A 27146-nucleotide genomic window follows, 5' to 3' on the forward strand; every position below is an offset into this window, starting at 1 on the left:
AAAATATACCAAATATTTAGGTTTGTTATGAATAATCTCTTTCCTTGTAGTTGTATGAGTCTTGTACTTCCTCTTGTACAAATTCCTCTTTTTTCTCCCAGCCATTAGGCCAGCCACCATTGACCTGGGTTGTAGCACCATAAGACTTGGTGGTACCATAATTTACATAATTCTGAGTAATGTCCCCTGTCTCCTCAGCAAGTTCATCTTCATGAATAAAGCCACATTTCTCTTCGCTTGTCTGTTCAGGGTCTGCCCAGGGCTGTTTCTCTCCTGAAGCAAATATGCCGTAGAAGATCACACCTCCATAATGAACTAAAGCAGCAATGAGGAAGACATACTGCCATTCTTCACGTGTCTGTAAAGAAGAAATTTGCTAAATCAGAGTAGCACATAGATTTACCTAATTCTTCTGAGCTGCAAGATTTAAATTAGGGATTGAAGCTGTGATAGCACAGCTAAAACATTCAAGTTTTAGAAATATTTCTATCCATCTTCCTTTGAAAAATTTATCAGCCCACAAAAGTATCAACCTAATGAGCATATAGTGAAGCATGCCTCAAATTAGCATCCCTGGATGCAACTCCCAGACTCCAGAATGGATATCCTGGCAAGTCGTATCATAAAAAGGTCTTTCTCTTGAAACCAGTTGTAACAAACTGGAAGATTTGAAAACTGTATTTCCATTTACCTTGTTCTTTGTCATTGCTCCAACAATTATAGGGCAAACCATTCCAGACAAGGTCCCGACTCCATTAGAAATCCCCATTAAAATGCTAGCATACCTCGGGGCAATGTCTAAATGGTTGACATTGAATCCTGCAATAGAAAGGTCAGTGAGCGTTCACACCAAGAGCAGAGCAAGTACTTCAGTTGAGAAAAGTGACATGACATTTTTACTATAACATATTTGGGCTGCTTAATTGCATTTCTTTATCCCTAAAAGACTTACAATGCTTAAATATTCCTAGAGAGACTCTGGGTTTTCATTTTCTTTTAAGAAAATATTTTAAACGGATACAAGGTTAATTTTCTCCCAAAACTGCAGCTTAAGAAAACCCCAAAACCTCCCAGCAATGTCTGTGTGGAATAGACAACCCAGATAATATTTAGGCAGGGAAATAATCTGTATTTTATAGTGCCTTCCATGATCACTTCATGCTGTAAATAACACATCTTTTCTTCTTCCAGTATGTAACATGTTCTTTTCCTATTGCCCACATTTTTCTTTTTGTCACGCAGAAAGGAGCTCTTTTCTATTCTTCAGTGTTAAATTGGAGAAAAAAACAGTGTCTGTAATTGAATTAATGATTAATTTTGAAAGGTATTTACTTGTTCTCTTGGATTTTCAACAGGACAATTCTGTTGAAAATGTATGCAGTAACAATTCAAATAATTTAAAGATACAGAACTAATTGTTCCCAAAATAAGTACTTAAATAAGTGAAAACAGAGACCAAACCTTTGGATACAGATAGTATAATGGAAAGGGCAGGCAGCTTGGGGAAAATGCAATACACTTCCCAAATTGTACAAAACAAGAATGATACCTTGCAGAATGCATGACATTAAGGACAGATTTGATTAGAGGAGATTTGAGATGTTTGGCACAAGATGAAAGAGAACCTGTTTGAGACATAAGGAACCAGCATGGGAGAGGATACTAAAATCACAGTGGGAAAACAAGGGGAGGTCAGCTGACTTGTGTTTGGGAAGGGGAAAGGCAAAGGGTTGATGAGTCAGCAGGAAAGGGGAGTAGCTGACCTTTAATTCAGAAAAGAAATTATAGTAATTAGACCCCGAAATAATACAATACTAAGAGGCCCCAAATTAATAAAATAATACAATATTAACAAAGCAATAGCCAGTACACAGTGGAAAAAAATAAAATACTTCTATTTAAACAAAGATGTGTAAATTTAGATATCATTATGTAATACCAGTCCATTTGTCTTCTATGTTTGATATCAAGAAAAATCTGTAGTGTACATTAGCATCTAAATGAGAAGAGAGTCTAATCTGCTGCAATGAACATGAAAAAGATTGTATTATTTCAACAGAAATAATGTAATATAAAAGCTGTAATACCAAATGTATATTCCTTTATAATGATCACAAATAAGGTCCTTTAGGAATTCCAGAGTGAGTGGGCTTTTTAATTACTATTCATGAATAAAACCAAAGATAGAAGTTTTGTCTCTTAAGATAAAATAGTTTAGTGTTAATAACAATATAATCTTACCAGATATGGCAAATCCACTAAAGCCTACAGCAAGCACTAAGAATGAAATAGCCACTCCTTTGCTGTGTGAATATCCCACCACGAGAAGAAGAGTTGCTTCCATACCAAAACCTGGTGAAATAATAAATAAAACCAGACACTGAATTAATAAATTCCCTCTCAAATACTGCAGGCCTCAGGATGCCATGATATTTCATAGGAACACAAATAAAGCATTACCTCAGAGTGGGATACAATCAGGTATTTCCTTCATCTCTTAAAAACACAGGTCCTTCCTTTCTCAAATAGTACTTATTGAACTCTTTATATGCTAATTTATTGCCACTTTCTGTCATTTGTAAGATAAAAATCAATACCTGTGATGTGGTTAGGTCATTCCAGTCAACTCTCATGGGTAACCTGCTTGTGAATTTTCCAGCCCTTACAACAGCTGATGTGGCTTCAACACCTCAGAAGTCAAGGATGAATCTCAGGTAGTTATCTGGGCTCTCTTAGTGCAGAGCGTGTTTAGATGAGGAGCTAAGGCTGAGTCAGTAGCTCAGAGTAGGCAAATTCCCCTCCAAAACCTCACCTACTTCTTTAATAGTCTAAATGGTTTTCCAAATACCAAATAACTGTATGGAACTGGCAAACGAGAGCACCTGTGTTTTCTTTTATTTAGTAACTAGATCTGCATTGCATAAAAAATGCAGCGAGTATTGCCTCCTAAGAACATACAACTGTGCAGTTTGTTTCTTCATTCTACACAGAACACAATATGAACATCAAATCCCTTCAAGAAACCTTTAAATAAAATAGAAACACTTACCTCCACAGTTCATTATCTTTCTCACATTAGTCGTTGAAACAATCTGCCTGCTTCTTAAAAAGTCAGCAATTTGTCCCCCAATAGGAACAATAATTGTCATCACTAAATGCGGCACAGCAGATAAGATACCCACCTAAAATTAAAATTAGAATTAGCAAAGTATAAACCATAAGAAAATTTTGATTCTTCATTTTCTGAAGCATTCGGCAGCTAATTAATTATTTCTTTTCAATGTCCCACTCTGTGTTAAAATTTAAAGTCTTGGGTAATGAAACGAACAAAACTAGTGATCTGAAGTTTTTATTTTATTTTATTTTATGAAGTACAGTGAGAATTTTCAAGAACCTCTGATGCCATGACACTTTTTGTTTATAGATTGTTTTCACAGTTTATATTTAAGCTAACGCTTTTACCCCCTCACTTATAGCCCCTGTGGCAGAAGGTTCAGAAAATTCACGATGAAATGTGTAAAACTGAATTGCTGCATTTCTTTCGGTGTTTAGTGCAGCTTTGCAGAAATCCTCACATGCCTAGACAGATTCCCTGTGGATCATCATCACTTGCACAGTGGCCATTTGTCTTTGATTTCTGACCAAGCTGCAAAGTGTATGTGGGCAAAAGATATGTCTGAAAAGCTTTGTATGTAGGGAAAGATAAAATACTGAATATCCACTGGTGATATCCAAAGTGCTATGCATACATGGCAAAATAAGACGTAGTACTTTTGTGATGACTGTTCCAATAGATTATATTGTGTGTTCACATTTACCTCACAGGTCTGATCCAAACTTCATATGAATCTCATGGATCATATGTGATATCAGATATCAGATCACCCCCATATCTCATATTTTGCCACTGTCTTTTCTCCTTTCTAAATGAGAAAGGGGGAGCAGTTCTCACCACATTAAAGGTGCATATAGAAAGGTGACAAATTATACTATCCTTCCCAGAACAAGATGGCCCTGCTTTTTAAAAGACACCTGGAAAAATACATTTGTCAATGCTTTCTATAAGCTTTGGGGGGTTTCTGCAGCCCCTGGGGCATCAGGAACAGAGTGTAATGGGTCTGCTGGCACCTTCCTAATACCAAGCATGATCTGGTTTTGAGCACTTAACTTGCAATGTAGGCCCAAGTAAATCATCACTAAATCTCAGCCTGCCTCCACCTTTCCCTATCCCATCCTTTGTCATAGTTGTTACTTCACTTATTCTTGCTGGTCAAGGAAACAGGAACTGGGATGAGTAAGATTTAAGATGTAAATCCATGATAAAGATGTGTAACACTGTCTTATTCTTAATAAATACTACAGATATAGCTCTGATACTTACTGAGTTAAGATAAAATCTTCACATTCTTTTTACATACCTTGCTTATTTCAAATCCAAACACTTCCTCAAAGTAAGCAGGCTGACTAATTAGCAGCAAGTAAAAAGTCCAGCTTCTACAGAAGTTTGCAACTATTATTGCATAGACTGGCATAGATGTAAAAAATTTTCTCCATGGTGTTTTGTATTTCTGAAACATAGAAAGGGGATCCAGTTACCATGTTGATCATTATCAACTATCCATCTTCCCTTTCCTTACCCTTTTTTTTAGCTGTGGTCCAGCAAGCACATATATGCACAGCATATAAATGTTACTACAAAATGCACAAATGAAGAAACTCAGTGATTGTATCACAGCATTCATGTACAAGTGCTTATATCTCAGTCATATAAATATGTACATGGACATAAAACCAAAATAATAATATCTTTAAATAATAATGTCTTTCAAAGACAATGCTGCTGTATTTAAGGAAACAGATTTGACACTAACTACATGATTTCTTTCAGATTTACTGCAAATAGGTATTTTAGCATCTAAATCTTAATTGCAGTATTCTACCTTTTTTCTTATGAAGTCTCAGCTGAAACTGCTTGGTCAATATATTTTTCATTTGTTTTATTGTATTTTTAAAATAAATTGCAGAAAGAAAAAAAGAAGGACAGATGGACAACCCTGCTGAGTCCCAGCACCTGTCCACAAGCTCAGGCTTCCACCCATCTGTGTTGATGCAAACACAGGATCCATACCCAGATAAGTGTTTGAAAATCACTTCAGCAAGAATTCAGGCTGAATTCAGTCTACTATTGATTTGAATACTGGCTTTTCTTCAAAGAAAATCCAGCCCACAGACAGATATGTGCAACACCTTGTATAGCTATTAAATTACACTTAAGTGACAGGTAAGGATTAAGTGACTTAATCAACGGGAAGCCAGCCAGAAAATCTAACTTGATGGTATGGGAAGAATTTCAGCTTAAATATTTTAGAAGCAACTGAATTATTGATACAAGATAATCACTCTGAAAAAAAAAAAAAAAGTTAAATTAAAAAGCCACAGTAAAAAATAGACAGAAATTGTCCAGTCCAAATTAGAATTGTACGGACATCCTTCAAAGTAACTCATTTCACATCAGATTTTCAAAACCATGAACCCTACTGAATGCTGTTGAATATCAACTGAGACAGGCCCTCAGTATACCTAAAATATCAGCTGTCAAAAATTACTCTGTAATATTTTCAGTTCCTTATTTAATACTAAAAAAAGTTTTTACTAAGTCAAAAATTGTGAATTCCTGAGTTCAATCAAGAACCCGTGTTCTGACCAAACATAATGAAAACCTAATGAGGGTCTACTAGGAATGGATGGTGTAAAAATTTAAGCAGATGAAGTGAGGCCTAAACAATTTTTTTTTTTTATTTTCCTGACTGAGTGAACAAACATGGCAATATTTTCTTTAAAACTTTTCAGCAGTTACAGAAATAAGATGATTATTAGTTAGCACGATTGGAGTGCTAAGTGTCTGGAAAATTCAGAGTTCATACATGGTTTTTAGGTCATATATGGCTCTTGAGAACTAAACCAGTACAGAACTAAGATTATGAGAGGCTTGATAACGTGTCTCCAGCAAAATGACTGCAATAATGGGAAATGTTCTTATGGATCTCAAAGCTCTATTGCAACTTGCAGTCTTCCTGGAAGACAATACATAAAATAATAAGGATGGGCATTTTCTGATGTTCTGTGGACCTCAAGAGACACAGAGTAGTGCTTTTCCTGAAGTTTGCTTTTAGGAAGAAGAAAACCTTCCAGAAATTACTATATAGGAAGGAAACTGACTTTTTCAGCTCAAGATATAAGAAAAATCTAAATAAAGTTGCAGTATCAAATGTATCTGTACCTCTTTTTTATAAAAAGAGGCACAAATTCCATGAGTCATCTGCTAGAAAAACTGGACCCTGTGTTCTCTTAGTGCAAAAGCAGTATCCACCCAGACATCCACCAGCAGATTTAAGATCTTCCCATCCCCCAGGAACACATCTGTTCAAATTGTTCAAAATACACTTTTCGATCTTAAGGAGAGTGTTTGACTTTTTTGTTGTTGTCTTTATTTGGTTGCTGGGATGTTTATTTTTCTTACTGTCTCATTGGAAACCAGTGTGTGGGTAATATTCTTACTTCCATTGCACCTAGGAGGTTGGCACTCTCTCCAATGCTTTCTTCTATGTACCTCCTTTCTTCATCTGTGATTGTAGGATGCTTTGCAGGACTCTCATATGAAACCAAAAGCCAAAACATGTACCAGACTATACCAAAGCTCCCTTTGGAATGGAAAGAAAGACTTTAAAAAGAAATACACAGTAAAGCAGCAAACAAGAAAGAAAAATCTGTGAAGAATTACAACAAATTTAAATGGCAATTGTTGTCTGTGCTTCTTTACTGAGTTCTCTCAGCAGAGATAACTCTCCAACAGAGAGTTTGGTCCTGTGAATAATACTTGTGCAAAACACATGCAGAACTACAGCACAGAGAAGTAGTCTTTGCTTTGTTTTATAGAATTATTTCACTGTAAGTGAATATTCACTGATCTTAACATCAATTTGTACAATGCAAAGCAATGAAACAGCTTCCATTTCATTTCACCAAACTGTAAATGAAGGCCCATTCGGCTTTAAGATGCCGCTGTTTGATTACTGAACTAAATTTTTTACCTGCAGAACAGAAAACTCTGGCAACTTTTTCAACACAGCAATGCACTTCCTGAGTAGTTTATTAAATTTCTATAATGCTTCCACTTAATTCACATAAATGCAGAATGAATTCCCTTGAGGCATTCTTTTCTGTCAGTGTAGGTTAACACAACTGGTGTGAATAAATGTAGGTCTTCAGATAAAAACCAGGACAACTTATTCAGGGCAGATACTCTAAATTTGCAGCTTTATCAGTGTGAGAGATGTTAATGTGAGCAGAGATACTATAGATCTGCCCAGAAGTGTGCACTGCTTGTGCTAAAGGTAATGGAAGGTTTCAATGTGAGCTAGCTTTTCTTATTTTATTATCTTGCTTTCTTACATATCCTTCTCTTTAAATTCTGTTCTCTCATGTTCTTTTCTCTAGACTGTATTTTTAGATTAGAAGTCCCACTTCTCTGGGGTTTTTGTCCTCTTAACAGTAGCTTTTACATTTTTAGAAAGGGTAGAGGAAGGTCATACACTACTGGAGTGAAATGAGCAGAAATGCATACCATACACATAGAACACAGAAGACCACCCAGTGTATTGCACTAGAATCCCAGCTAAAGGCATTGCAATGACAGCTCCTGCATAGGAACCTACAAAACAAGACATGGGGATGAACCGGCAGAAAGAAAAAATCAGTTTCAAAACACTCATGCATTACAAATAGAAGGAAGAGAAAAATACAAAGTTACTTACCACAAAAGGAAGTGGTTGCTAACCTACTTCTTTCTAATGGGGGGGCCCACTTGCTCCAAATACCGTGGCAGGCAGGGTAGGTGACCCCCTGGGGAATGGGTGTGCCACAAGTTAGCTAAAGCTGGTCAGTCACTCAGTTAATCGTCTTTGCATGAGTTTTTATCTTTAATTGCTATAAACAAGAGGTTGAGAATGCTTTGCACCTTTGTAGCAAAATCTGAGCAGAGCCACAGAAAAACGTCAATATCTGTTCAAGCTGAAATGGGTTTTGCAAATCACTTCAAATCACGAAAGAGACCATATGAAACAAATAAAAAACATGTTTCCTTTTCCCTCCCCCTTCCAGGAAAGAATAACAGATAATTAAAGAATATTAGTGCACAAGAACCAGAGTCAAAGGAAAGATGACAACACAGATCCTCTGAAGTCCTTCTAATGCAGGACCAATTTATCCAACCCTTATTTTTTTTTACCTAACATTTAAAGCAAAATTTAGGAAATACAGATTAAGGTGCCACTGCTCTAAAACTAGAAAATAAGATCTATAACGGTTTAGAAATATACTTTGAAGAGTTTTCACTCTGTCTTCAATGAACCTACTTGAGCATGTAAAGTAAGTATTTGAATGATATTATTTGACTTCATTTTAAACCAGCTACCTTTTAGGTCTCTCTTCAAAACGAGCCTTTAACTTAGCAATAATAAAATTAAACATGCAGTGTTGAAATTTTAAAAGAAGTTATATGAAATGTACAATAATTCCTGATTAAGGTGTACAAATGTACACAAATTTGTGATTAAAGATTATGGTATATGCATATACACCATACAGATATTTTATATAGGTCATATAAAATAACCTATATAAAGGTTATATAAAAAGGGAAGGGAAGGGAAGAGGAAAGGAAAGGAAAGGAAAGGAAAGGAAAGGAAAGGAAAGGAAAGGAAAGGAAAGGAAAGGAAAGGAAAGGAAAGGAAAGGAAAGGAAAGGAAAGGAAAGGAAAGGAGGGAGGAGAGGAGAGGAGAGGAGAGGAGAGGGAAAAGGGAAAGGGAAAGGGAAAGGGGAAAGGCTCAATTATTTTTTTCCTAATTTAAATTACGGTAAAATTCTTTTCCATTCCAACTAAAGCATGTCATGGTCAGGACTTAAGACATAACCTTAGGTTTTTGTTATATATTTATCCTGTGATGCTGACCAACAAGTAACTGTTGAGAATTATACCAGTATAAGCCTTATGCAGTATAGGAGTTTAGTGAAACATCAGTGCTAATGCATATCTCATTGGCTTCTCATTTTGCCATGACATTTTATAGCTGAAGGAAAATCAAATAGCAATAATTTATACATTGAAAGCATTTATACTCAAAATCAGTAATAAATTTAAAACCATTTCTATCTTCCTTCCAAAGCTACAGTTGTTAGCTAAAGGCTAACAAATACCTATTACATTTACTAGTTGATTTACAATTTTCCATACCTCTACAAGGCCCTGCAAGATCCTAACGAAGATGACACATCCATAGTGCACCCTGGCTGCAGATGGTATTAGCATGTTGAGGGAAGATGTCAGCAGTATAGCAGCACCAAATACTCTGCAAAGGCAGCAAAAAGGGGAAAGTAAGAGACTTCAGTGCTCCCCCAAGTGACTTATTCTACATATGCTCATATATCAATATAAATGTTCCCTGCGTGTGCTCTTTATATGGGGAATGTACTGACTGCACTGGATAAGTGTCTACTTCCATCTAGTGTAATAATCTGTCTGGTAAGACCCACACCAGACATGGATGTGTTTATCTATTTAGCATAATTTCCTAAGGAAATATATCTTATGCAATCACATGTATAGATATCAATTTCCCTATAAACACCCACTTTAATTTTCACACTAATTTCAACCAAATCTGATTGAATTCTCCACCCTCTGGAGACAAAACCAGAATTTGTCTCCAAAGGGTGTGCTAAAACAGATGATCAGTAAAAGAGTTTCTCATGTGCTTTAATTGCAAGAAAGTGACACCATACATTTACTCCTTATAAAGCAGAAGAGAATTCACTTTCATACAGGCCGAAAGCATTGGGAAGAATTTTAGAGCTGGGATTTTCCTAGACACAAGAGATAATCAATCTGGAAACACATATCTGTAGAAACCAGGTAATTCTTACTACTGCTTTTTCAGGGGCTACTCACTGAAAATTGCTCATTTTGATTCCACAGCATCCTAATTTGAAATAAAGCACATTACAAAGTCTAAATAAATGCATGAAGTGGTAATTCATTTTCAATTCCACTGATTTTACTGAATTTTTACTTGATTCGACTAATATCCACCTCTTGTAGGAGGAAACCTTTTCCCAGCATTATTGTGTCTCTTGTTTTTCTCAAGCTATATAATGCAAATATAAATCTGATGGCATATGACATCACAGTATCTGATGTGGAACTGATTTGACAGAAACCTTTGACCTTCACTTGTGTTCTTCAGAAATTGGTACAGTGCCAGAAGTCATTGAGAAACAGACCTTGGGCTAAAGATGCAGGATGAAAACTCCCCTCAAAGACACAATATTACACATTCTGTATTTAGAATCACAGTCTGAAACAAATCTTGAAATAGCAAACTGAGTATATGCCACTTTTATTTGACACATTTTAAAGAGCATGGTAAGGAATCTTTGCTAAAGTGCCCTAAATCTCATCTCCTAATTGTGCTCCCTTTGATGTCTATATCAAGTTAAACAATATTTAGCTGTCTGTACACCATATTTCTGGCTTTGCTTGTCAGCATGTTCAATACATTTGCTGGGACTGTCTGGGCACGTGATTGTGTTGCACTGTGAGGACTATTTTGACCTAAATTGTCTTCTACTCTTGATTTCTTAATGTGTAAGTTTCTACTCCGAAGCTACATGCACTTCATTTCCTTACAATTTAATAGCTCCTTATGCTCACATAAACTCCAGTGGTGTCTTGTTCTGTAAAAATCATGTGAAGATAGAATATTAAAAACTGCCACCTCTTTATAAGGCTAAGATTTACAAAATTGTTGCAGTAGGTAACTGATTCTTCAAGGGAAGTTTTTTGACCCTGTATCTGAAATCAGCTTCTATTTGCCCACAACTGAAAGCTATGTTTGCCTCTGTTCCCATGTTTACTGAAGAGAAGCTGTTTCCTTGAGTCTATTCCTTCTAGAAGACAAAGGAAAATGTAACTGAAGGAATGATCAGAGACATGCTTCTTCCAGATTAAAATCTTGCCTGTGTTTAGACACACAAGTACTAGTGAACATTCAGTTACACCAGGGTGTAGACGATGAAATAATTCCGCAGCGTCACTGCGCTGAATTCTCTCTGAATTGACTCACAAGTCAATTGTGAGTCAATGCTTTATAAGAATGATTTCCTCCCTCTCCCCAAAAACCTAAGGATTTAAAAGTAGAACAAGTTAAATTTTTATTATTGCAAGAAATGGCTTTTTTAATGCTTTTTATGAGTCCCTATTAAAAGTGATGTCATACATGGCTATTTCAGTGAGTCCGTTTCCTCTATAACTCTTAATCAAGGGCAAATAAATCTTCCTATATTTGCATTGTAACTCTCAGTGCACAATCATAAATATCGTAAGAATTTCTCTTTTGGGCTCTTTAATCTTCTTAGGTTTATTTCCATAAATACTAAATTCTACCTTAAAAATATTGTGATATAGTGCTGTTTTTTGTAAAACCTTACTGTTTTATTGCTTTAAATATCTCACTTAGCAGTATTTATTATTATTTATATCAAGTAAAAATGATTTTGAGTTACAGTCAATCAAAATATATTGGAATGCAGCTCACATTTGAATATATTTAGTTAGGAAATGGAGCATTCTGATTGTTCCTAGGGCATTTCTACACTATTTTGCTGACTCACACATCAAACCCTCAAATTATGTAATCCTTTTTTTTTCTGCTTGCATTTTTTTTCTGTCTATTAAGCTAGTGATTTATGATCCTTTATGTTTAATTTCTGCACCTCGCTCAATTTTTCTACAATGTTAACCCCAGCAAAGGGTTAGATTTCTTATGTTGTCATGGCAAATCACATGTGTGTGTGCTTCCATTGTCATATGCACTGATGGTTAATGTTCATTCTCAGACAGATTTAGGTCCCTGCAAAACACAGTTTCCAGCTTGCTTAGGAGTGTTCGTTCCTCCGCACACCCCACTGCACTTTTGTGCGAGCTCCAGTTTGCCCTCTGGATGTTCTGATGTCACACTGAGTGGAGAGCTCTGGCCCTTATTGGACACACATATTTAAAGCTGCTACACCCTGTGGTACCTCTCTTCAGTTGTGTTTCCAAAGCTGGGCTCTGGAGTGAGCCAAGCCTTGCTGCAGTGTCCCTTGGGCTGAGCTCAGCCCTGGAAATCCATGCGGCTGCACTTCCATGCAGAGGTATCCTTGAAAATCCATTTCATTCTGGGCGCACTCCAAACCCCATGAAAGGTTTTAAAGCCATGGCACAAGGTAAGAGCTTTAGCAGATTGAAGGTAAACTCTGGGAAAACTGAGTTATATCACAGAGATAAAGCAGGCAAGACCAATGACACTGCCATCATTCCTGGCCCTTGCATTAGGCTGGAATTAAAATGTCATGACATGTCTTCAGCAGCCCCTAGCCTTGCAAAAAATTCCTTTCTGAGTCAAAATCATCAACTGTGCAACGATATCTGGAAGAAAATAAACATATACAGAAGAAGACAATAAATACAGTAGTATTATGTCAAGGAGAGGGGGAAAACCCCAATAAATTCTAGTCCTCATAAGCGACCAGAAGCAGTCCTGAAACAAAAAATTATGCTTTACTTATCTATTTCTACTTCTAGACTGAGTAGATGCAGTCCCAAAAATCAGAATCTAACATTCATCTTCAGTGTTTTGCTTACACTGGCCTCAAAGGTCATGAACTGTGACTTAATCCTCCTGTAATATAAGTAGTAATAATAGCAAAATCATATTTTAATGTGAGACATTTGGGATGGGAGAAGAGAAAGAAAATTACTTCGACAGCACAGGAGAAGTGCTTAGAATGGAATGAGGTTGCAAGGGGAATTAATCTGTTTGGGTTCCAAGTCAAACAGATTTGGCTCATTTTTCTCTTTTAAGCAAAAGAAAAATAAGTATATTTATAGATCTCTAATCTCTGCATCTGTGCAGCAGCACTATTTCCATCTACCTTTGTCAGGCAATCCACGTTACATGAGCATTCTGCAGTGTGTTACAGATATTGTTACACAGCTGGAAGCAGAGTCAGCTCAAAAAGTGAGCTGAGCACAAGGCACTTCAAGTGCTGAGTGCCAGACAGATGGATGCCCTATCAAGTTACATACAGGATATCTGCAAGTAAGGCATCTCATTAGAGCATCCCTTTACCCCAGTGACTGGGAATCAAAATTGCTGCAAAGAATTCATAAAACTAAAGGCCCTTTTAGATGTGTATGTTGTGGAATCAATTCCTCATCTGAGCCTCCTGTATTTTTATTTATGTTAATTTTCAATATATTTGATAAATTCAATATATTTGATAAATTCCACAATTATCGATGTCTCTATTCTCTTCATAAGCAAAGTCACCTTGAGAAAATGAAACTTATAGATATTGAATGAGTCTTTTCTAAAGCATATGGAGTACCTTAACTAAATTTGTCCTTTTAAAAAGATTGAAAAGTAACTCTGTATATTTGAAACAAATTTTTAAACATTTATTTAAACAAGGAAATGCTGTAGTTTTAAGATGTGTAAATATATGCTGTATCAGTGAATTATTAACATAATTTAATTAAAATTCAAAATAATTAAAGAACGGTAAGTCTTGGTCACTTACAACTACAAAACACTATTTAAACAAACTTGCATTGAAAAATACAAAAGTATAGAAAGTATTGAATGGCTTCCATTGCAAATTGATTCAGGACTGCAACTGAGTAGTTTCCCCCTCCAAAGTGCCACTGATCATCATTTCATGAAAGATCTATCTACTGAATAGGAACATTGGATTATTTTGTTAGTTTTCTAGGGAATCACAGTGTGGGGGTGGGTGTGTGGGGATGTGTGTGAAAGCATTTTGCACCACTACAATAAACTAAATTCAAAATATTATAAATTGGTTTATTCTGACTGTAAACAGAAACCTATGGAAAATGTAATCCATGTTCTTTTCTGAAAAAGAAAAACCTCTGATTTGACAGTTTCACATGAATATAGATCATATTCTAGAGAACATTATTTTCACTGGATGAAGTATGTGTATTGATCAAATGCTTGATCTGTAAACAGCGATAAAATGTTTTCCCTAGTCATAGTTACAAATTCGTTAGGTAAATTTGTTAGGTAAATAGGGTGGAAAATAAAGAGGATTGAAAACATGAGCTTTTCTAGTTTAAAGATTAGATGAAAAAAACCCTGCCATTATAAAAAAAAAAAATGAAATTTATTTGTATTCAAGTTGGTGAGTTGGCTTGCCATTTTCTTTACAGAAATCACATGAAATATGTTGAACAAAGACTTATTTTATGAAACATATATAAAATGTTAAGCTGGGTTTTGACTCTCCTTTGCTGTTCTTTCTTGAACAGTGCTTGTTTGGGAGAGTCCTCATGCAGCAGCAGCATATGTATCACACAGTGTGACTTTTTAGACAATTCTGTCAGCTCAAGGTTTCTAAAACGTATTATTTTATTTTGACTCTGCCTCCTGTCTTTCATCAGCGACACACCTTCTCCAGCAAAGGGCAGCAACACAACACAGACATGCTTATGTTGTATTTTCATACAATCCAAATAATATTTTGTCTGAAAGGAACTGCAAGGCTCAATGCTGTATTAAATGCTTCATTTTTTCCAGTAAAACACAATGCCTAGAAAGAAGCAAGACAGGAGCTAAGTGGAATGTCTGTGGGCTCATAGCAGCTTTTCAGAATCTTTTCTTCTGTAAATGTTGGTGGCAATGACAATTTGTGATCAACTTCTTAGCTTAGATTTTTCTTTGAATGTATAGAAATTCCAGGGGTTAACTGGCACTTAACATTTCCCTCCTTACAAAGCATATCTCTGCCTGTATCAGGTGTAATGAGGGCCTTCTAAGACTTTGATAGAGAACATGTGCATTTTGATGACCTCAATTTGTTATGGTTTCATCTGCCAAAAAAAAAAAAAAATCCCAAAATATTCATGAGGCTTTTAGCAAAACAGAGGATACGAGGGACAGGATCATGCACCAGTGTAAAATGCCGTGCAAAGATTAAGTCCATGTGTAGCAGCAAGCCAGAAGAAGTCCTTTACATTTCTGCCTTCTTCAAACCCTGCTGATGCCACTGACTCATACCAAGACCACAAACAGTTTTCAGGTGTGCCTCCCATTGCTTGTTTGCAATTTGCCTGTTTTTTGATGTGTCAATGTGTATTTTATAAGAACTTGGGCCATGACAGCATCGTTGGAATGGACGCCAAATGTAAAAGAATCCTGGGTCATTAAATTCAAATTGTTGCTCTTACCAGCAAGTGCATCACATTATCCTTTCATAAACAGATCAGTTTCCATCTGAGAAGTTACAAGCATTTGCCCGACTCAGTAGTTTTTCCTTTCCAACTTTTTACTTCATATATCCAGTATATGTCTTCTACTCATGTTGTTTTATTTTAATGGTTTTAATCTCTTGAGTTTCCACAACCTCAACCCTACTTTCTTTCTTTTGCATCACTAAACAAATTAGATCCTCTACACCTTGTCTTGCTTTTTTTTCTTCATTCATTTGCTCACTCTACCAATCCTCTCTTTTTCCTGCCTGAATTCAGCTGGGGAATCTCTCAACCTGCGGTTTTGTTTTACAACTCATTATATCCATATATGTCTAGATAAAGCTGTGACTCATTCCTTCTAGCTCATTAGCTTTGGGACAGCTTGCTCTTTAAATATGTAATCTGCTAAATAATGTTTTAAACCAGGACTGTCTCATTCAAATCACCTTACCCACATGCAGAGCTTAGGCTGCGGTTCAACTGCCTCTGCTGATTTAGAGATATATAACACACTTATCAAAGGAATCTCCTGTAGGTTTAATTTTAAAATGTTTTGTGGAGTAGTTTGGGAGGACAACTACTATATGCTGGACTCAAAAGATGGACTGCTTTTTGGAGTGTTTTCTGATTTATCAGGCACATGTTACAGCTGAGTGTATCAGGACTGCTCAGAGCAAAGGCAGATTCCTTCAGAGCAAAATGACAGTGACATCAGTGTTTTTATGCAACCAACCTAGATAACATTTTGTTGCATCAAACTCGGTGTACAAATTGTTTTGGACTGAAGTAACAAACCAAGTAGAGGTGATTAAGGACACCAGTTGCACAGAGTGCGTGCAATTAAAGCTCAGAAGCATCCCTGCATTTTGTTTCAGAGACAGTTTGATTTATTAGACACCACTGTTAATGCAGTAAGGATTTGTGGAAACTCAGGACTAGAAGAGACCTGGGGGCAAAGTTATTTGACAGCATTGAGATATCTGGGTGATATAATCCTAATAAATAAGAAGTTTCTTTATCAGCTTGTTCTGAACGGGGTGTCATGACATAGGGGTTCAAATCAGGTGATCTTTAAGGTCTCTTCCAACCCAAACCATCCTATGATTTTCTGAAAATATCTGGTGTAATTTTACAAAAACTGTGTAGTGTAGTGGATTTTATACAGATAAGGATTTCAAAGGATTTTCATCAATGGAGGATGGAATGCAAAAAAGAAGCTTGAATTTCAAACACAGCCCTACTCCTGTAGTTATATCTCAACAAGGAGGGTTAAATTCTGAAAATTTTAGATTTAGTCTTGAAAAAACTAGTCAAGGATTTGGTTCTCTGCCTTTTGCATCTTGAGGATTACTTCCCTTCTGTATTTAATTAGTTCCAAAATTCCACATTTGTCAATGTAGTGTTATACAGCTGCTGCTCAGTACTAGAGAAAATAACATTATAGCCTATAACAGTCTTGCATGAGGTGCCTTGAAAGATAAAAGTTAAGCACCATTAATGATGGTTTACCTGCTTCCAATGTACGTAAACATAAACTCTGCTCTTACTGACTCTGAAAATATTATTTTTGCTTGATAATAGTGTGATTTTTTTTAATTCTTTTTTCAGCAGTTCCACATGCATTTTCAGCTGTTCTTCATATTCATCTTCTTGACTGCAAACTGGGAGTAGTCACTCATTTGGAAGACTTACACTACCCGTATTGATTTTTTAAAAATTATAAACCTATCATCTCACTTGTTCATTTCCTTCATAACCTAAATAATTCCGATAATATTTGTCTTAGTCTAGTTGTCTTTTTCAGTCTGTAATCACTCTGATACTCTGTGGCAATCACACACCCTCTGAACAGAGAGAGACATAGCTGTCCCAGGATTTTCCTGGAAAACTGTGAGAAGCCGTGAGAAAACTCAGAGAAAGAATTCAAACAATTATTATCTCTCTTTCTGTAACCATTGTTTATAGATATAGTTCTCCAGAGTGTGCTATTCATAGTTCACCAATAATGTGTGAGAAGATTCCTAAAGGCCAATCAGGTCCTAGGTCCACCATTGTTTCTATAAGGACTGTGGATTTCTAATAAAAAAAGTGTCTTTTCATGCCTTCTGATGATGGAGTCTCTGTATCACATCTGGCTGTCCCGATACCCCTTCGGTGATAATAACCCTGCTTGGGATGACTTTCACTTATGTTTATGTATTTCAAATTAACCAAGTAACTTATGGGGGAGACATTAAGGGGAGACATTGTTTAGCTATTCTGTGGCATACATAGTCATTCTGACTTATGTCAGTACAGGCTCGTTTTCCAATGACTCTGGTGACCCCTCTGCTGTAAACACAGCCCTGTGAAATGCTCACCCTGACAATTTATGTTTTCCTAAATGATAGACAGAATGTAGTGGTTTTTTCCTGAATCGGACCTTTAATTTGCATAAAACAGCACAGGGCTAACAAAACTGGGATTGTGTCATGAATATTGGGAGTGCTAGATGAACTCAGCCACCCAAAAAAGCAAGAGAGAATAATCTACCTTTGCCATTAGAGATGAACACTTATTCCCAAGCACCAGTCCTAGGTCGAACATGCTTCATAGGAGAATTGCTTAAAACTGAACCTCTTTAAAAACAGTCTGTGGCCAGAAGCCATAGTAGAACAGCTTTATTTGGCTTTCTTAAATCAAGATAAACCAGGTTATTTTCATTCATATGTGTATATGGGAGGAGGGGTATGTGTCTCTGTGCTCTTCATACTAAATCCTATTATAAGCCCTTCATGAAACATTAATATGTAAAAGCCGACCTCCCGCCATCTAATCTAGTATAATAAGGGCTTGGATACATTATTAATTTTTGTCACACATCTGAGGCCCCCTTTTATCAAGCAAAACCCCCATCTAAATCCCTTGTTGCATCATTAAATTGTGAAAACAGCTTCATCATTCATGACAGAAAAATGGAAGGACCCTGAACCATATGGCAGAGGGAGCAGCAGTACCAGCTACCAGTTTCCCCAGTCCCCTTCTTGGAAAGACTGGTACTTCAAAGAGTCTGCAATGCAGCAGGGTGACAAAATCAGCTTGGGGGTTTTTGTGCAGTATTGGTTTCTTTGCCTGGAAACAGATGAGCCCCACACCAGTGCCAGGGATCAGAGACCAGCTCAATCTGCAGGATTTTGGACTGAATATGAAAGGTGAGGTTGGCAAGTGCAGCTCTGGGGGGATTTCCCTCACAATGCAAGGTCATCTTAAGTCCTCAGAAGTTCAGAAATTGGCACTTGTTTAATCATCCACTAATCCCCTGCTCATGCTGTGAATTAATCATTGTTTGCAAATCAGAAAACACACAGTATGCCTACCCGCTAAAAGAATGGAACAATTTCTCTTTTTAAAATAGAGAAATGTAAAGATGCGCTCTTCTGGACATCTTTCTACTTGTATTTCTAAACCAATACTTTACCTTAAATTTTTATGCTTGTTGTCATTAAGGCCCAGTTAGAGAGATTCTGATTTCACTGACATGCTAATGACAGTTTCAGTGAAAATCTGTGGGACTCTGAGACAAGATGCAGTGACAGTTGTCTGAAATATCATTCATTTTATTCATACAAATAATCCTATCAGATTACTTGCTGGGAAGAAGGATTTAGCCTTTGATAACAAGAAGAATGGCAATTGAGAAAGTAAGATAATTTGAAGTGAAATGTTAATTTGTATAATTTCATTCAGATTAGGATGACAATGATTAAGAGTTCAGCATAGATGAGAGATAATAACAGTGTAGAGAAATGTAGTATAGTCATGTAGTTACATTTTTTAATGTGAATACTGCCAGGATTTGAGCTTTGACAGATAATACGAAATACATGTCATTACCACAGGTGATTTTAATTGTTAAAAAATTGACATTCTATTCTGCCATTTGGGTCTCTTTGTGTCAGAAGGTTCTAATATTTGAGTATACACAAATGAGCTAAAATGGTTGCTCAGCTCTGTTTTATAAAAAATAGCCTGTGATTATTGCAGACTTACTTTTGAAAAAATGCTTGGCACATACAGTCAAAACTGGCATTTCTATTTTAAATATATAACTGCATTGAGAATTGATTCTCTATTGTGTAATCTAACAATGCTGTATTAATTTCAAAGAATCTTTCCTGATTTACAGTAAATGTTTAAATAGTTCACTTAGGAAATCAGTGAGGAAATACTGACACAGCATTTTAGTATTGCTTTTGGCAGGGCAAGGGGTCTGTTATAGATTTCCAACATAAAGGACATTTAAAGGGTGTATCAGAAGTTTAAAATATAATGATACTCAAATTATCTTGAGATGAGGTGATAAAACTGAGTACATTTTCACACCTTTCCATATGTGTGTGACAGCACAGCAGGCAGTTTATTCACAGACAGCTGCAGTAGCATGAATGTGAAATAGGGAATATTAATTTGAATTACATTATTAAATTTCTAGATTATAAACAAAACATGTGCTTACTTATAGGATCATGTAGCCTGAAATTCACTATGGCAACAGCCCTTAACACTTGTTTATCCCTTATATTTCACTTAATTATCCCTCTACTGAAAAGACTTCACAATTGCTAAAACATAACTTCTACTACAGGAATTTAAAACACAATGAAAAACACCACAGCATAATTTCTCAGGTTGAACCAGTGGTGGGTAGTCACTATTGTTACTATTTAAGCTTTTTTTAATTTGTATGTTTGTCAGTTGCTGATTCTTGTCATCTCTTTCCAGAGGCCTAAAGCATAGACTTATACCAAGCAATTTTTCCAGTGGAATTATTATGCATACTTACAATCAGATTACCTCCCAGTAATCTTTTTATATACAGTATACATGTATACTGAACACATAGGTCTTGCTGTTTTGTTCACTAAGCATCACTTTATACTGTCATTTTTGAAGCAATTAAAGATCTCTAAAGCAATCTCTAATTTTTCAACACCCATACTAATATGAATGAGTCCAAATTACACACAAAAATCCAAGGTCATTGACTTAAATACACTCATTGCACTAAACAAAGAAAAAAAAAACATTCTAGGATTACACTGATTACTTTAGTAGAGCATCATGCTGGAAGCTTGTGATGTGTTTCTAGTCCCACACGGTTTAAGATCCCTCTCAGTGAGACTACTTTTCAGAGTGTTCCTTCCCCCTCTGATGTTACCTTGCACTCAAGTGTCATGTATTGAACAGAATTCAGTCAACCAAAAATTCAATTTATCATGTGATCGACTGGATCCTTTGGTGGCCACAAGTTTATCAGCATTTATACCTATTCCCCAAATGACTGATGGAATGTGAAAAGCACAGCAAGTATCAGCAGTACCATAATGGTATTTGAATCTTTGAAAGGTTCATAGACTCTAGGCAGATAATCATCAGTCTCCCAACGGGAAAAATATCACAAGTCCAGTTACAGCCACTGGCTTGGTTGTGAAAAACACAAAAAGAAAAGAAGGCCCACACCACTTGGGGCGCCTACCCCAAGTAATCTGGGTTTCCTACAGAATATTTAGGCAGTGAGATGCCTGGGAATGATACAATACACCTGAGTCATGAAGTGCTTCCACAGGAATAACACCTAACTAGAAAAAATACACCTACCTTAACTGGAGTAGTCCTCAGTTATTGTCATAAATGTGAATGTTTGTGAAGAAGAGAAAAATCAGATTCGGCATGACAACTAGTGTGCTTCTACTAATGACTTTTCCTGGCAATGTCCCCGCCATTGTCTTGCAAATCTCTGCAGTTGCATCACTTTACATCTGAATTGGTTCAAATGGCTTTTCTGATGTTGTTTGGGTGAATGAAGACAGCTTTTGATTGTCTGGGTCAGATTCTGCAGCCTTTACTCAACCAAAACTCCAATTAAACCTTAGTAGTTACAGACGGTGTAAAGATGCAAAAATGATTAAAGGAGGAATAAAAGGTAAATAATCCTTTAAATGGCTGTTAATGGCTATTTCAAAAAGTCTTTTAGATTTCTGAACCATTATCAGAAAGATGGCACTTGTAAACAGAAAGACAATGGACACCCCACTTTAAAAATTCTATGTTTTGATTTACTTGTTTTTAAGGGCAGTATATTAGCGTTTTCTCAGTTACAGAGCATTTCTCTGTTTGCAAATACTCGTGTCTACTGTAGATCTGTCTAAAACCTATTTATCTTGAGGAGACCACCATTTTTTGCTTTAGGCACACTCTCTCCTTCCTCTCAGTCTCAAGCACACATAAGCCATCTTGTTCATCAGGCTGAGCCTCTCTGCCCATCCAGGCCCACCTTTCATGCTGCCCATCCTGAGAAGAGTTAAAGGTATATAGGCTGGGTTTAGCATCCATGTGCACTTAGTGCGGTACTGCTTTGAAGAGTGGCACTAGGACCTTCGCTGCTTCTGCAAACGATGAGCCTGTGGCATTAAGCAGGGACGTGAAAGCCTCATGTGTCTCGAATACTCAGTGGATCTAATTAACAGGTAGAATCGCACCCTGGGTGCTTGAAAAATTGCCAGACACCATAGAAACGAGTCCTTAAGTCCCCGGACCATCTGCACTTTCTTTTCATTGTGGAAGTCTCATTTAAGCATGTTTTTCGACCATTCTAAATTCATTTATGCTTAAATGAAAAATTCCTGCTGACGGTTTTCCTTTTCATTAAAACAAAAATAATTAAATTCTTTAATTCAGTCATTGGAAAAAAAAAAGAAAAAGAAAAACCTCTCACAAGCTTTGATGAAATAATGAATATTTGAATTTGCCTCTGAATACGTGTTGTTTGAATACCGCTGCCACAACCTCCTTAATGACTGTCTAAAGGAAAAGGAAACCAACATGAGATATCCCTGGCAAAAGCGCGGGCTTGCTGGAAGGAGGGTGAGCAATACGCCACCGCAGCGGAGCTGCCGGATCGCATGAAGCGTCCTTCCGGAGCTCCCTAAGGCCGTGCCTTCGAGCGGGGCTAAGCGAGAGCGCAGGGAGCCCCGGCCGCGCCGGCCCGGAGCTCAGCCCCGCGCCCCGCTCCGCAGCCCGGCCCCTCGCCGTGTTACCTGTTGGCTGCCAGCCGCGACGAGATGTACCCTCCGGGGATCTGCGTGATTATGTATCCCCAGAAAAAAGAGCCGTGGATCATGCCGACTGTTTCAGGATCCCAATTGAACTTCGCTTTCTTCCAGTGCAAGGGGCCGGGACAGACAGAGAGAAAGACAAGAGGAAGGCTGTAATTGCGCCACTTTCACCCGCAGCAGCTCCACCCGCAGTGCCATCCAGGGGGTCCCGGCGCCGGGCTCTGCCCCAGCCCCCCACGGCAAACGCCAGAGCAGCAAAACAAACCCGCAAAACCACAGCAATGGAACCAGCACCGCCCGTGCCTCCCCGGCACCCCAGAGGGCCGGGGTCCCCGAGTGCCCTGAGCCGCCCGGGCGAGGCACGCAGGGGCAGGCCGGGCAGGGCCGGGCAGGGCCGGCAGCTCGGGCCCACAGCCACAGCCCTGCGCGGCCGCGGGAGCACAGCCCGCTCCCGCCTCCTGCCCAGCAAGCCCGAAGGGCTCGTCTGTGGATCTGGGTGTTTAAGACTCATCTGCGTTTGCCGCATCTTTCTCACCACGCTTTAACTCGCTTTAAAACGGCTCTTATCATTTAACGCCTTTTGTCAAAGCAAATTCACCCTGGTGTTTTCAAATATTCCTGCAAAACCTCCCCGCCTCCTTTACGACGAGATGCACCCGCTAACAGCCCCTTATTCGATGCTCTTCTTCTCCCATCCCCTACGTTTATTTTAGGAGGTATCTGCCTTTTTTTAAGGCTGTGTGGGAAAGACACGGCGGGGGGCGAATTGTACGCACAGTAATACCACAAACTGGGGCTAGGAACTGAAATTAAAAAGTAGAAATAATCGGTAGAAATTGTTTCTGCGTCAAGAACGGGATTTCCGTCCTTCGAAGGGCAGCGGCGGGGCCGGCAGGGGGAGGGACCGGGGAGCATCGGGGCTCGGGAGCGGGGAAATGCCGCGAAACCATCCAGAGCCCGTCCCAGCTGTGCTGAGGTGTTTGACTGAGAGTTGTACTGGGGAGGATGTGGGATTTACGAGGGAAAAGTTCCCACCTCTTTTATAATTTTTCCTCCTCGGTGTATGGTGCTGTTATTGACCATATCCACGATGGCCACTCCCAAGTTACATCGGATCCCGAAGGAAATGCAGAATCCCAGTCCACTCATGATGGCAATGATGTACCTCCGGGGCAGCCCGAAGCAGGTACAGTCGCACAACGGGGCTTTCTTTTCGGGCACTTCCATGGGTTTTCCATCTTCAGTCAGCTCGATGGTGTCCCCGGGCTTCTGCCTCTTCTCTAGGACTCTGTCCGACACAAGAAGGGAAAGTCAAGGCCTGGCCGCCTTGCAGGCACAACAATTTCGGGGAGCTGGAGGCTTAAATTCACCGTTCCCCTCGCTCCTCTGGCTTGGAGATCGATTTGAGGATTTATTCCTTGCTTCCCGTTCACCTTCAACTGTTCTTTAGCAATGACCTGTGGGAGTCACGATTAGTCATCCCCAAGTCCCCCCGCCACCCCTCCGCAGCAGCCCAGGGAGGAGCTCTAGCTGGGAATTGCTCATCTATCATTAAAGACTTCTGCTCAAACATGTAGGGCGCATCAAGAAGACATCATGTGTGAGCACTGCAGAGGCGCCATGTTGGGCAGCCCAAGAGGCGCAGAACAGAAACTGGCTTCTGGAGGTTTTATCACCTCCCTGCTGCACCAGAAACACCAAGGGCTCATCTTGGTGCGCACCTCGCCTCAGCTCTGCCAACAAAAGAAATGTCAGGAGAGAAAGACGGGAGGGAGGAGCGAGGGGGAGAGGGCGATATTGCTATTTATTTTAGATTTGCAAAATGGCTGTCACATGCAGTGAAAGAAAACACGACCGAGAGCTGGCATCACCGAGAAGGCTTTCCCCAAGATCTCAGTGCTCAGCTGGGAGCGTGTGACCGCTGAGCAGGTTTAACCTTCCCAGAGCAGCTCTAAGCACCATCTCCTCGCCCTCACTCCCTCGGTTTTACTTGAAAATCCTGTCTCCTAGAGAACAATCTGAAGGAATCTGAAGGGAAATGGTTGTTTGCGGCTATTTCCAATCAGCTGGAAAATACCACGAAAGGTGATTTAGAACATTCAGATTTTTTTTTTTTTTAATCTTTTTAAATGCTGTGTCGGTAGCAAGAAAATCAGGTTTATAGAGCAAGTGTCCCATACTGAAGCCCTAAATCTTCTTCTGAAATCACTGAGATATTTAGAAATCAGAAAAGCTAACCGATTTTGTCGTCTTGAGAAGCAAATACGTGACCATTTTCGGACACTCTGGACTCTACAACCGCTGCCTCTCAACTCTGCTGTAGAAGTGTTTTCTCACTCGGAGGAGCATCTCTTTCAGGTTAACTCATCCGGCTGATAGGGCAGTAACAATTAGCAGAATAAGGCTTAAAAGGTTATCCGTGTTCGAGAGAAAATACAGGGATTTTCTCCAAAAACGACACAGCTGAAATTCTCTTGATTTTTCTTTTCTGAGCGTATTATTTCTACGCTTAAAGATCGCGGCATTAAGAAATGTGTTAAAGTTGTGAATAAAATAAACCACCGTGGGTTTATGTTCAAAATTCGTTCGTGTGGATAAAGGGTAGGAGTGCTTTCTCCCTGAATGAGCGTCTTGTCTTCGGAAATAGGCAGGAAATCAATGTGTAAGAGGCAAGAAAATTGTTTAAATTCTAAGAAAAGTAAACAAAGTACTTAATTGCCGTGAGCTGAAAAAGATCAGCAAATCACGCGTTTGTTAGTCGAGGTGTGAATTCAAACGGAGTTTTGCTGGAAAATACAAACACCGTTTCTCCATTATTCACTGTGTGACTACAAGTAGTAGAGATTATAGTTTTATTTAAATGTTGTAGAGTCTTTAAGAACGAAAAAAAGGTGTATTTCCTAAATTATAGTTTAAGCAGTTATTCTGGATTATCCTTTATTATTATTATTAATTTTCCACTATTGAAAATTACTTAAATATTACCAAAAACCGTAGGAAATGAATTGCATTGCTGATGACTTTAATTTTGTTTTTGGCTTTTCTTAATGGTACACTTCCTATGAAAATGGAAGCCTTAATTTTGTCTATATCACCTCACTGATAAGTCCCCTTCCCTTAAAATGGCAGCAGAAGTTGTGACTCATGCTGTGAAACAGCCTGGTGTCTGTGCCCAGCACTGCCGCATAGGTATGGAAAAAAGATTTTTACGTGACCTACCCTGGGCAGACAAATCCGCAGTTACCTTATAGCTGCAATTCCGAAAAAACCCCCAAACCAAAAAACCAAACAAACATAAAAAACCAAACCAAACCAAACCAAAAAACCCAAAGAAACAACCAAAAATCAAACCAAACTAACAAAACACCCCAAGCCAAAACAAATATTTCGGGGTAATTTCTAGCAGATGGTACCATCGAAAATTATTCGATTTTACAGACTATTCTCAAACGTTGTGGAGGTCACTAAAGTCACCAGATTGGATGGAGAACGATGTGTGAACTTTAGTGCACGCACTTCGTAGGCATGCAAGAATCTGGGTTTATTTATCTGTGTGCACAGGGCTCGAAGATGATAGAAATGTTCTTTACACACATAAATATACAAGAGTGATGCTTTTGAGTTTAGCAATTGCAGCTGTATATAATTTATAGGACAAGCAGATGCTTCTAAAGGCAGATGGATAAATAATTAAACACATTCCTCTATATGTTTCAGCTTCAGGAGAAAAAAAAATCGTTCGGATATCAATTATTTATACGTCTCCATGTTTACCTTCATCTGACGACGAATTACACAAAGGACAAGACTAATCAAAACCAGATTTTAAAAAATATATATTTGTTAAGGGCAGGGGGCAAGATCCTGTGAGTGCATTGGAAAATTAAGATGGAACAAAAATACAGGTTGCTGCTCTCTCCTGATTAGGATTTCAAGATGGGATCCTGTTTTTGTAGAAGAAAGGTGGGGTAATCTTTTGCTGCATCTTTACTGACAACATCTACGAGTCAGATAGGGAAGTTACGAGGGTGCCATATTGAGCAGCTTCAGCACTAGTTTCCAGGATCTAGATTATATCCAGCAGAATGGCAACAGCTCCCAACCCTGCCACCGCTAACCTCAAAGCGTTCGACCTCCTGCAGCAACGGGCGCTTACGAAAAGCTTCCAAATTTTCCTGGGAAGTAGAATCCTGTAAGAGAATCGGTCTTACCTGTAGAGTTGCCCAAGCGATTTTCCAGCAAAATTCTTCAATCCCTCCTTGCCGGGAGTCAAAATCCTTTGTTTTACCGACTCCATTCCTTTGGGGATGCTCGCTGGATAATGCTCTGCTCTGGATACGGCACTGCTACGAGCAACGATGGTTCATATTGGTTTAATCTCTTAACTTTTCGTCCTCATTCAATGGCTATCGGTTCACCTACGGGTAAAGGGAGAATGAGAGGAAGAGTGCGCGCGTGTGTGTGTGAGCGAGGTGGAGACGGCGTGCGGAGTCGGGGGGGGCGAGGGCGAGGGAGCGCGCCTGTGTGCGGCAGCGAGAGGGGCGTCGGAGCGCGCTGCAGGCAGCCCCCGGGGTTCCCGGCAGCGCGGAGTTGCCGGGCACGGTCAGAAACTCTCCTCGGCCTCGCAGGGTTCAGCAGCGGCGGGCGGAGGCAGAGCCATGCCCGGCACGGAGGGGCCGGAG

The 27146-nt window shown here is 38.7% G+C and overlaps 1 protein-coding gene across 1 annotated transcript; it reads right to left on the reverse strand.

Moving 5' to 3' along the window:
• On the reverse strand, positions 1 to 27146 carry SLC17A6 (solute carrier family 17 member 6). The gene is made up of 12 exons (XM_041463262.1): positions 26676 to 27146; positions 23500 to 23752; positions 22447 to 22565; positions 9293 to 9407; positions 7815 to 7902; positions 7625 to 7711; positions 6559 to 6701; positions 4419 to 4568; positions 3050 to 3182; positions 2242 to 2352; positions 692 to 819; positions 1 to 358 (listed from the first exon to the last, which is right to left on the reverse strand). The coding sequence occupies exons 1-12, from the start codon at positions 26759 to 26761 to the stop codon at positions 26 to 28; spliced, it is 1746 nt and encodes a 581-aa protein (XP_041319196.1). The 5' UTR covers positions 26762 to 27146; the 3' UTR covers positions 1 to 25.

This window comes from Pyrgilauda ruficollis, unplaced genomic scaffold (assembly GCF_017590135.1).
Source record: "Pyrgilauda ruficollis isolate IOZ18807 unplaced genomic scaffold, ASM1759013v1 scaffold163, whole genome shotgun sequence".
In the NCBI taxonomy this organism is placed as follows: domain Eukaryota; kingdom Metazoa; phylum Chordata; class Aves; order Passeriformes; family Passeridae; genus Pyrgilauda; species Pyrgilauda ruficollis.

What these genes read in the sequence shown, in the direction of transcription:
- SLC17A6 (XM_041463262.1), bottom strand. Translation starts at nt 26,761, where the DNA reads ATGGAGTCGGTAAAACAAAGGATTTTGACTCCCGGCAAGGAGGGATTG. An exon ending in TCGCGGCTGGCAGCCAACAG is followed by an intron (nt 9,408 to 22,446) that starts GTAACACGGCGA and finishes CTGCCTTTGCAG; the next exon opens with AGTATTTGGTGCTGCTATAC. An exon ending in AAAGATAATGAACTGTGGAG is followed by an intron (nt 2,353 to 3,049) that starts GTAAGTGTTTCT and finishes TTATTTCACCAG; the next exon opens with GTTTTGGTATGGAAGCAACT.